General features: G+C 35.4%; 1 protein-coding gene across 2 annotated transcripts in view; it reads right to left on the reverse strand.

The window, feature by feature from the left end:
- The window catches only part of LOC125269233 (cysteine-rich motor neuron 1 protein-like), a 57,974-nt gene that overhangs the window by 33,160 nt on the left and 12,393 nt on the right, over positions 1-12,421 (reverse strand). For both annotated transcript variants that reach the window (XM_048192106.1, XM_048192105.1), the window contains exon 4: positions 4,714-4,953. In XM_048192106.1, coding sequence (XP_048048063.1) covers positions 4,714-4,953 — 240 coding nt within the window. The remainder of the gene's footprint in view (positions 1-4,713; positions 4,954-12,421) is intronic.

A 12,421-nucleotide genomic window follows, 5' to 3' on the forward strand; every position in this document is an offset into this window, starting at 1 on the left:
GTTTCAATGCTCATGCATTCACTCTCAAAACTTCTCCTGAGGAACTTTGCATTCACAAGCAGAAGCATTAATATATAGTTTTTCCTCTGACCTCATATTACTTCTATCGCATAGTTTCTATAGGGAAACACAAAAGTTTTGCGAGGAAACAAAGTTGCGAGCAAACACAAAGTTTCTTGAGGGAGTGCAAAAGTTTTGCAAGCTAACGTAAAGTTTTGCGAAAGAGCGCGATGTTTCTCTGGGAAATGTAAAAGTTTTGCAAATTAATGCAAAATTTCTTGGGGGAACAAACATTTTGGGAGAAAATGCAAGTTTTGCAAGCTAATGTAAAGTTTCACGAATTGAAGAAAATGCAAAAGTTTTGCAAGCTAACGTAAAGTTTTACAAGTGAACAAAGTTTCTTTTGGGAACACAAATGTTTTGCGAATTAAGGTAAAGTTTCTCTGGGAAACGTAAAAGTTCTGTGAGTAAAGGAAAAATTTCTCAGGGAAACAAATTTCTATGTCAAGTTTCTATGGGAAATGTAAAAGTTATGCGAAGAAACACAAAATTTCTCAAGGGAATGCAAACATTTTGAGAGAAATGCAAGATTTGCAAGCTAAAAAAGTTTTGTTATCAAACGCAAAATTTGTCGGGGCAACACAAACATTTTGGGAGAAACTGCAGAAGTTTTGCAACTAAGGTAAAGTTTTCCAAGTGAACAAAGTTTCTTGGGGGAACACAAATGTTTTGCGGAGGAATGCAAACTCTCTCTGGGAAATGTAAAAGTTTTGCGAACAAATGCAAAGTTTCTCTAGGAAACCTAAATGTTTTGGGAACAAATGCAAACTCTCTCTGGGAAATGTAAAAGTTTTGGGAACAAACCCAAAGTTTCTCTAGGAAACCTAAATGTTTTAGGAACAAATGCAAACTCTCTCTGGGAAATGTAAAAGTTTTGGGAACAAACCCAAAGTTTCTCTAGGAAACCTAAATGTTTTAGGAACAAATGCAAACTCTCTCTGGGAAATGTAAAAGTTTTGGGAACAAATGCAAACTCTCTCTGGGAAATGTAAAAGTTTTGGGAACAAACCCAAAGTTTCTCTAGGAAACCTAAATGTTTTAGGGAACAAATGCAAACTCTCTCTGGGAAATGTAAAAGTTTTGGGAACAAACCCAAAGTTTCTCTAGGAAACCTAAATGTTTTGGGAACAAATGCAAACTCTCTCTGGGAAATGTAAAAGTTTTGGGAACAAATGCAAACTCTCTCTGGGAAATGTAAAAGTTTTGGGAACAAATGCAAACTCTCTCTGGGAAATGTAAAAGTTTTGGGAACAAACGCAAAGTTTCTCTAGGAAACCTAAATGTTTTGGGAACAAATTCAAACTCTCTCTGGGAAATGTAAAAGTTTTGGGAACAAATGCAAAGTTTCTCTAGGAAACCTAAATGTTTTGGGAACAAATGCAAACTCTCTCTGGGAAATGTAAAAGTTTTGCGGAACAAATGCAAAGTTTCTCTAGGAAACCTAAATGTTTTGGGAACAAATGCAAACTCTCTCTGGGAAATGTAAAAGTTTTGGGAACAAATGCAAACTCTTCTCTAGGAAACCTGTAAATGTTTTGGGAACAAATGCAAACTCTCTCTGGGAAATGTAAAAGTTTTGGGAACAAACGCCAAAGTTTCTCTAGGAAACCTAAATGTTTTGGGAACAAATTCAAACTCTCTCTGGGAAATGTAAAAGTTTTGGGAACAAATGCAAAGTTTCTCTAGGAAACCTAAATGTTTTGGGAACAAATGCAAACTCTCTCTGGGAAATGTAAAAGTTTTGGGAACAAACCCAAAGTTTCTCTAGGAAACCTAAATGTTTTGGGAACAAATGCAAACTCTCTCTGGGAAATGTAAAAGTTTTGGGAACAAACCCAAAGTTTCTCTAGGGAAACCTAAATGTTTTGGGAACAAATGCAAACTCTCTCTGGGAAATGTAAAAGTTTTGGGAACAAATGCAAACTCTCTCTGGGAAATGTAAAAGTTTTGGAACAAACGAAAGTTTCTCTAGGAAACCTAAATGTTTTGGGAACAAATTCAAACTCTCTCTGGGAAATGTAAAAGTTTTGGGAACAAATCAAAGTTTCTCTAGGAAACCTAAATGTTTTGGGAACAAATGCAAACTCTCTCTGGGAAATGTAAAAGTTTTGGGAACAAACCCAAAGTTTCTCTAGGAAACCTAAATGTTTTGGGAACAAATGCAAACTCTCTCTGGGAAATGTAAAAGTTTTGGGAACAAACGCAAAGTTTCTCTAGGAAACCTAAATGTTTTGGGAACTCAAATCTCTGGGAAATGTAAAAGTTTTGGGAACAAATGCAAACTCTCTCTGGGAAATGTAAAAGTTTTGGGAACAAATGCAAACTCTCTCTGGGAAATGTAAAAGTTTTGGGAACAAACGCAAAGTTTCTCTAGGAAACCTAAATGTTTTGGGAACAAACCCAAAGTTTCTCTAGGAAACCTAAATGTTTTGGGAACAAATTCAAACTCTCTCTGGGAAATGTAAAAGTTTTGGGAACAAACGCCAAAGTTTCTCTAGGAAAACCTAAATGTTTTGGGAACAAATGCAAACTCTCTCTGGGAAATGTAAAAGTTTTGGGAACAAATGCAAAGTTTCTCTAGGAAACCTAAATGTTTTGGGAACAAATGCAAACTCTCTCTGGGAAATGTAAAAGTTTTGGGAACAAATGCCAAAGTTTCTCTAGGAAACCTAAATGTTTTGGGAACAAATGCAAACTTTCTCTAGGGAAATGTAAAAGTTTTGGGAACAAATGCAAACTCTTTCTGGGAAATGTAAAAGTTTTGGGAACAAATGCAAACTCTCTCTGGGAAATGTAAAAGTTTTGGGAACAAATGCAAACTCTCTCTGGGAAATGTAAAAGTTTTGGGAACAAATGCAAACTCTCTCTGGGAAATGTAAAAGTTTTGGGAACAAACGCAAAGTTTCTCTAGGAAACCTAAATGTTTTGGGAACAAATGCAAACTCTCTCTGGGAAATGTAAAAGTTTTGGGAACAAATGCAAACTCTCTCTGGGAAATGTAAAAGTTTTGGGAACAAATGCAAAGTTTCTCTAGGAAACCTAAATGTTTTGGGAACAAATGCAAACTCTCTCTGGGAAATGTAAAAGTTTTGGGAACAAACCCAAAGTTTCTCTAGGAAACCTAAATGTTTTGGGAACAAATGCAAACTCTCTCTGGGAAATGTAAAAGTTTTGGGAACAAATGCAAACAAATCAAACTCTCTCTGGGAAATGTAAAAGTTTTGGGAACAAATGCAAACTCTCTCTGGGAAATGTAAAAGTTTTGGGAACAAATGCAAAAGTTTTGGGAACTCTCTCTGGGAAATGTAAAAGTTTTGGGAACAAACGCAAAGTTTCTCTAGGAAACCTAAAAGTTTTGGGAACAAACCCAAAGTTTCTCTAGGAAACCTAAATGTTTTGGGAACAAATGCAAACTCTCTCTGGGAAATGTAAAAGTTTTGGGAACAAACCCAAAGTTTCTCTAGGAAACCTAAATGTTTTGGGAACAAATGCAAACTCTCTCTGGGAAATGTAAAAGTTTTGGGAACAAACGCAAAGTTTCTCTAGGAAACCTAAATGTTTTGGGAACAAATGCAAACTCTCTCTGGGAAATGTAAAAGTTTTGGGAACAAATGCAAACTCTCTCTGGGAAATTAAAAGTTTTGGGAACAAACCCAAAGTCTAGGAAACCTAAATGTTTTGGGAACAAATGCAAACTCTCTCTGGGAAATGTAAAAGTTTTGGGAACAAATGCAAAGTTTCTCTAGGAAACCTAAATGTTTTGGGAACAAATTCAAACTCTCTCTGGGAAATGTAAAAGTTTTGGGAACAAATGCAAAGTTTCTCTAGGAAACCTAAAAGTTTTGGGAACAAATGCAAACTCTCTTCTGGGAAATGTAAAAGTTTTGGGAACAAATGCAAACTCTCTCTGGGAAATGTAAAAGTTTTGGAACAAATGCAAAGTTTCTCTAAAACCTAAATGTTTTGGGAACAAATGCAAACTCTCTCTGGGAAATGTAAAAGTTTTGGGAACAAACCCAAAGTTTCTCTAGGAAACCTAAATGTTTTGGGAACAAATGCAAACTCTCTCTGGGAAATGTAAAAGTTTTGGGAACAAACGCAAAGTTTCTCTAGGAAACCTAAATGTTTTGGGAACAAATGCAAACTCTCTCTGGGAAATGTAAAAGTTTTGCGAACAAACGCAAAGTTTCTCGGGGGAACATAAACTCTTTGGGAGAAAATGCAAAAGTTTTGCAAGCTAACGTAAAGTTTCGCAAATTAACACAAAGTGTTTTGGGAAACTTAAACATTTCATTAGTGAACACAAAGTTTCTCAGGAGAATGCAAACGTTTTGAGAGAAAACGCAAAAATTTAGCTTCCAAGTTTCCTGGGGGAACACAAATGTTTTGTGAAAGAAAGAAGAAGTTTTGGGAGAGAATGCAAAAGTTTAGCTAGCTAACGTAAAATTTTGTGAGCAAACGCAAAGTTTCTCTGGAAAACGCAAAAGTTTTGTGAGCGAATGCAGAAGTTTTGGGAGAGAATGGAAATGTTTTGCAGGGTAACATGAAGTTTTGAAAGCAAACACAAAGTTTCTTTGGGAAGTGCAAAAGTTACTGTGAACAAGAGTTTTGCGAGTGAATGTCTCCAAACACTCAGTACAAACAGCTCTTTACCTCTTTGGCATGTGAAGGTGTGGCAGCAGTTTCCCGGCGCTCCGGTGCCCTCTTTAACCAGCACTGCTCTGTGCCCGTCACTGCAGTCCGGAGGAGGCGGGCAGCGGGAACACGTGCACTGAGCAGGTGCCGTCGGGCAACATCCGGCAGGAGGCGTGTAGCTGCGGGTCAGGACTGAATCAGACGGGCAGTCGGGGACGGGCAGCGATGGGCATGTGATTCCAGCACACTTCAGAGCATCTGAGAACAAACACACACACACACACAGGTCAGATATAGTGTAACGGTCACACATCTTCCGCTGAGTGAACATACTGTTCGGAGACGGAGCGAGAGGAAGGACGCTTGTGTTGCAGGTTTGGCAGATGTTCGTCCTGTCATCGGCTTTCAATCACTGACAGTTTTACAGCTTCCTGAACCCAGAACACTCGTCTCCACGGAAAGCTGTAAACATCAAAATCAAATACTTCCCTACTATATAGTATGCGAAAAGGTCTCTTCTGCTCATTCATCAGCATCACTGGGTCTCTCCCGGGCCGTGTCCTCCGTGAACACTCTCCTCATTGACTGCATTGTGTATTTTAATTCCCTCATTCCGTGCGGTTGGGAATATGATGCTCTGATACGGCTGTGGAGACGCTGGGATTCTCCAGGGTGTATTTTGGACGCCATTCAGGAAAAGAAAAGTGGGAGATTTGGTTTCTTCGCAGTGCTGCTATTACAGGAGCAGCAACAGAGCTGCTGTTACAGGCATTTAAACATTGTTTACTTCAGGTTTTAGTGGAAATGAAACAGACTGAGTGAGTGGCATTAGAAGAGCAGACAGAGAAGAGAACAAACACACTTATCTGACAAATGCAATGACAGCTGCACAAATCTCTTACTTTGCTAATGCTGCATAGTTGATTTATATTTAACAGTCCTTATTAAATGATGAATATGAGCATCTCATCTTCGCACTATGGATGACAGGAGATTTTCTGTTCATGCTCCAAAACTCTAGAATGCACTACCTACTAATATTCAGAAGCTCAGTTCAAGATATATATCTTTAGGACAGCTTTTATTTATTTTTCTCTTATTATGCATGTTTATTTTAGTTTTAAATGTTTTCCAGTTTCTGTGTAAGTAGGTACTTTATAAAATAAAGTTATTATTATTGCATTTACTTTTATGCTTTTGGCAAAAGCTTGTATCCAAAGCAACTCACATTGCATTTAAGTTAAACATGTTTTCAGTTCATGCATTCTCTGGGAATCGAACCCATGACCTTGGCGTTGTGAGTGCCGTGCTCTACTCCTGACTGAAATGCATTAGAACTTTTTATTTGTTGCACTGCAATAATATGCATGTCAAGTTCAACTAGGGCTGCACAATGTTAAAAAATCCCGGAAAAAACTGACGTCGCAATATTTTTATATTTAGCATATTGAGATATTAATAAATACAGTTTTTACCAGATATCTTAAATAGCTTTATTTGAAAAGAATGAATCATAATAGAGTTAGTGGAGTGATTTTGATTTATAAAATAATAATTATCATTATCTTTTTATTATTAATAAAAAGATTTAATTATTTGAAAATTAATAATTTTATTTTAAATTTTCTTATTATCATTAAATAAAAATATTAAACAAAACAATAAATATATTGTATATTGTGAAAAAAAAATATTAAAAAATATGAAAATGTGCCTTGCCAGTTGCAGAGTGAAGCTCAGCATTATTTTTATTATTAATAAAAACAATATTTATTTAATTATTTAATATTTAATTAAATAAAAAATTATTTTCTTGTATTATTTTTGATTATTATTACATAAAAAATATTAAACAAAACAAGAAATATACTGTATATACAATAGTGTAAAATAAAAATCGAATTAATTTTAATCTAATTAATTACGCAACGTGGCGATTAATTAATCGAATTAATCGCACATCAAATTTGACTGAGAAATTACCCCAAAAGATAATTTAAAGTCATTATTGTGTTAAATGAAAAAAGCATCACATAGATATTACAAAAAGTAGCTTTAGAAAGAAATATTATATTTGATTCAAAAGAGAATTTATTACGAATAACCTTTTAGGCTTTTAGGATAAGTAAATGATGACAGAATTATCATTTTTGGGTGAACTATAGCTTTAATTGTTTTTTTATTTATCTAAATAAGAAACTAAAACTGCCAATAGGTGGTGATAAATGTCTAAATGAGTAAGTCATTGAGTCATTCATTCATTCGATTCATTCAAACAGCTGATTCATTCAGTCATGAAGTAAATGGTTCTCTTTATGAATGAGTCATTGAATCATTGATTCACCCGACTGATTTGCTCAAAGGCTGATTCATTCAGAAACGAAACACCACTGTGTGTTGAACTGTTTACAAACTAGTTGCATAGTTCAGAATCCTCTGTCCAATGCAGGCTGGGAAAGAAAATAAAACCCGAATGAAATTGCACAACATGATTTGCACAGCGGTATCTTCCAGAAGGCAGTGGCTTTACTGATGGTGTTCCCTGGCTTCAGCTGTGGGGCCCCGGTCCCCGTCCGACCCTCGTGCAACCTGATGCTGGCCGAGGATGTGCTGTAAGAAGAGCTGCTTTATCCAGCAGCGTCTGACTGAGCCAATCACACGTCTCAGATCTCTCTGTTTCAATCCTGGATAATCTCACATAACTAGAACAAGACGGCAGTCCCACTATACTGGTGCACACACAACAGGGCCGGTCCCCAATAGGTTTCTGGGTCATAAAGACGGTTAATTGACAGCAAATTAGGTTGTTTAAACCACCAAAACAGGCACAGAATAGAGTCAGTGTGTGTGCGGCTCATATTTGGGTAGGAAACGTGACGGCTGCGATTGAGCCGCAGAAACTGCTGAATAAATACATATCTGTACCGTAGTGTTTACTTTAGCTCCGCTCCACACAGAGCTCGCATTGATCAGCTTCCTCTCTGAATATTGTCACAGAGGAAAATGACGCTCACGTTAACGGCAGAACCGCTGAATTCATCTCTGTCCTGTGGCTGAATGAATTCATTAAAACTCCTACACAAGTACTATGGTAATATCATGGTTTCTAGGACAGTGTTATTTTGAATTACCTTTTATTTTTATATTTTTAGTTTCATGTTAGTTTTTGTTAAACTGCTCTGCTTATGTGCTTCTGTATTCGTTTTAGGTTTACTATTTAGGTTTAATTTATCTTCATTTCAGTTTTAGCTTTAGTTAGTTTTAGTTAATAAATGTAAACTTATTTCAGTTCATTGCCAAGGCAAGTTTTTCGACTAATATTTACATTTTATTTGATTTCAACTTTATTTCAATTAACAGAATCTAAAGATGCACGATTAATCGTTAAAAGATGGTGATCTTTTTGTTCAAAAACACTGATGAAGAAGTCTTTATGAGTGAGTCATTGAATCATTCATTCAAGAGATTCATTCAAAAACACGGATTCATCCACTTACAAAACAAGTGAAGTCTTCTTGAGTGAGTGATTGAATCATTCATTAATAAGATTCATTCAAAAATACTGATTCATCCAGCAATGTGAAGCAAGTGAAGTCTTTATGAGTGAGTCACTGAATCATTCATTCAAAAGATTTGTTCAAAAATGTTGATTCATCCAGTAATGAAACAAGTGAAGTCTTTATGAGTGAGTCATTAAACCATTCATTCAAGAGATTCATTCAAAAATGCTGATTCATCCTGTAATGAAACAAGTGAAGTCTTTATGAGTGAGTCATTGAATCATTCATTCAAGAGATTTGTTCAAAAACGCTGATTCATCCATTAATGAAACAAGTGAAGTCTTTATGAGTGAGTCATTGAATCATTCATTCAAGAGATTCGTTCAAAAATACTAATTTATCCAGTAATGAAGCAAGAGAAGTCTTTATGAGTGAGCCTTTGAATCATTTGTTCAAGAGATTCATTCAAAAATACTGATTCATCCAGCAATGTGAAGCAAGTGAAGTATTTATGAGTGAGTCATTGAATCATTCATTCAAGAGATTCATTCAAAAATGCTGATTCATCCAGTAATGAAACAAGTGAAGTCTTTATGAGTGAGTCATTGAATCATTCATTCAAGAGATTCATTCAAAAACGCTGATTCATAATAACTCTAGTACATTGCCATAAAGCATTTAATGAAGTATAATATATTTACCATGGTATATGAATATAGCAATAACACAGTATCAATATTATTACCATATTATTATTATTAGTTAATATTCAGTAATATTATAGATTCAACTGCTTTGACAAAACAATATTGAACTGAACTAATTTTTGTTTTGTAACTATCTGTATTGTGTTAAAGCACTATAGAAATAAAGCTATAAAATAAACCACAGTATTTCCATGTTTTTCCAATGGTACCATGGTAATACTATGGTTTTTCAGATGCTATCATCATTATCTCAGGAGGACAGAAATTAATTGTGTTTCAGCCGTTATCGTGAGCGTCAAGTTTCTCAACAACAATATTCAGAGAGTCTGATTCTTCTCAGATGTTTCTCCCAAGAAAAAGACTCCTCTGGAGTTTCAGAAGAGATCTGAACAATGCCTCAAAGTGCGCTCAGATTTATCTGCTTTTATATTTTGCCATCTGCAAACTCCATTAATGACATTATGTAACGTTTTCATGCGCACCATTATGTGCATGTGTATATGTCTGCAGACTGATTCAGTAATGAGCATCAGAGGTCAAAGCAATCAGAGCTCATATTGTCATTCAAATGTGATTCAAGGCGTCCGTCTCCAAGCCTGATGTTCAACAATTATGAGCGTGAGCTGAACGAACACAATAGGTCATGGACAAATTCAGCTTCTAATGCATACGCCATTATTTACCTTCTGTTTGGGGGCTCGTCCGGGATAATTAGCTAGTCGTCGGCGACACAATGGCGTCTCTCGCGTTCGGCACACAAAAGCACAAAGGCTTCATTTAAGGTGCTTGATATATTCAGTCCTGAAAATGGCTCAAATGTGTCACGGGCAGAATGGTGTAATAGTATAAAGTGCCTAGCAACACTAACATCACGTCTGGGCAGCAAACACACACACACATGAAGCCTCCAGGGTAAGCGGAAATTGGTTTTATAAGCGCAGAAAGGCCCTTTGTAAACAATGCATATATCTGAGATCTCAGACGCTCTTTCATGAAAGTGAAGCGGCTCTTTGTAAACGTGTTTTTCTTTGCGCGGAGGGCACAAGGGCGGCAGTCTTCCTCCGTAGCGCGCCGCTCGCAGGCAGAGGAGGCTGTGTTGACAAGCAGGGTTTACTCATGGAAAAAGCGCACAATGTGCACTCTGTTCAGAGACTGACTTTGGATGCTAGTCAGCGCAGAACAAAGCCGTCTCAGTCCAGCCGCCCCTGTGTGGCTTTTTTTGGGGTAAGTCCTCTGGTTTAACATCGATTTTCAGTTTAGTTCACGTGAAGAGACACAATGAGACGAGCTCCTCGCTGCAGTGCCGGCCGTGACTTCAGCAGAACACAGGAGTGAAAGATTGACAGTGTCAAAGACAAACATGAGATGGCCTTCACAACCTACTGCACCTCTGATGTGTTATTATAATAATATCACGGCCAAAAATGTTGTGATTATATATCAATTTGACTATAAAATAATAATAATTATTATTATTAATGATTATTATTTTTACTAAATAAAATATTTTAATAAATCATAAATATTACTATTGTAATAAAAACAGTTTGGTCAAAAATGTTGTGATTATATATCAAAATAACTATAAAATAAAAATAATAATAATAAAAGTAATAATTATTATTATTATTATCATCATTATCATTGATATTATGTATGAATTTATTTTTATTATGATTATTATTTTTAATAAATAAAAATATTATAATATCATTAACTAATGTAATATTTCACTGTAAAATTAAGTATTTAATAATAACTTCAGCTGTTATTATAATAACAATTTAGCCAAACATTTTGTGATTGATTCTATATCAATAACTATAAAACAATAATAATTAATTATTATTATGTATTTATTATTTTATTTTTATTATGATTATTATTTTTACTAAATAAAAATATTAAACAAAATTAGAAATATTACTATTGTAATAATAACAATTTTGCCAAAATGTTGTGATTATATATCAATATGACTATAAAATAATAATAATAATTATCATTATTATTATTATTTTCATCATCATCATCATCATTACTATTATGTATTTATTAATTGTATTATTATTATTATTATTATTACTAAATAAAAATATTAAAGTAAGAAATATTACCATTGTAATATTTCACTGTTAAATTAAGTATTTAATAATAACATTAATACAATAATAAAAAAAACTATAATAATTTTATTTTATAGTACTGTAAAATTACAATACTAATATGTATGGCTTAATTTCTTCATTTTGAAGTGTTAAACCATCAAACTTTAATTTTGCAGGCTTATTTTGTCAGCTGTGCATCACTCTCAGAGATGTGGAGCAGGATTTACTTCAGAATGAGTCGCTCTGAGACACTGAAAACCCTGGATTATGAAATGCCATTCGCAATCTATTATACTTAATGCAGAAGATTTTGTGAGCAAATGCAGAAGAACGCAAAAGTTTTGCGAAAGAACAACAAACAGTTTTTCCACCCATCTTATATTTTTCATGTCATCACCATGTCCCTTTAGGTGCTTCTTCTGTGGAACATAAAAGAAGATATTTTGAAGAGCGTTGGGAGCCAAACAAAACTGGACCCCATTGACTTCCACTGTATGAACAAAATATTTTCTATTGCGTTTCACAGAAGAAAGGAAGTCATACAGGTTTGAAACATCTTTTGTGGGTGAACGATCACTTTAAGAGCAAAAAGAAGCCTCCGGTAGCGTCAGCAGCACATACAGGACAGTTTCACATCATGTCCTTGACTTGATCCAATGACAACGGCACAGTTTCTGATATGAAAATATAAACAACCGCTCACATGTGGTGTTTCTGAACAGAGAATACTTTAACATGATAAGCCTGTCTGTGTCCGAGACATTTTCTGACCATTCAATGATTTAATTTTGAATTATCTTCAAACGGAGGCTTTTATTTTGCTGGTTGTTTTTTTAAATGCACATTATATTACAAACTCGCAGCGCTTGAGTTCATGTGGAGCAGCGTTTACTGTAAAACAAGCCGCTGAAATCACGTACAAATGAACACAGTGCTTGACTCTGAAACATGCAGCGCATATATTTATTCATTAAATCAGCCTTTGATAATTGCACTCAGCCATATAACGATGGATTCATTATACTTCGATTTGGATTCAATGTTTCAATTGACAGCTCTATTTTTCCTATGAATCGCTTTTCTAATAGAGGACGTCCCGAAATGTCTCAGTAAGGTTGTGTCAAATTTAGCTCATTTCTGGGGTCAAATTTGCACTGAATTACAGCTTAGTAAACACACACACACACACACACACACACACTGGCAGAGCAACAGTCTGTCCTTCATGTCTGTGTTTATGTGTTGTCTGCTCAGACACTGACGCTCTGAAGAGTCTCGACACAAAGACACGCTGAGCGAGCAGAACTAATGAAGAGGTTCATGGTGACCGGCGCTGTGATGCTGTCAATGGCACTAGCTTAAATGATTTCATTAGCAGAAGCGAGGCCAAGTCTCACCCGCCATGAACGTC

The sequence above is a fragment of the Megalobrama amblycephala genome, linkage group LG5 (genome assembly GCF_018812025.1).
Source record: "Megalobrama amblycephala isolate DHTTF-2021 linkage group LG5, ASM1881202v1, whole genome shotgun sequence".
Lineage (NCBI taxonomy): Eukaryota > Metazoa > Chordata > Actinopteri > Cypriniformes > Xenocyprididae > Megalobrama > Megalobrama amblycephala.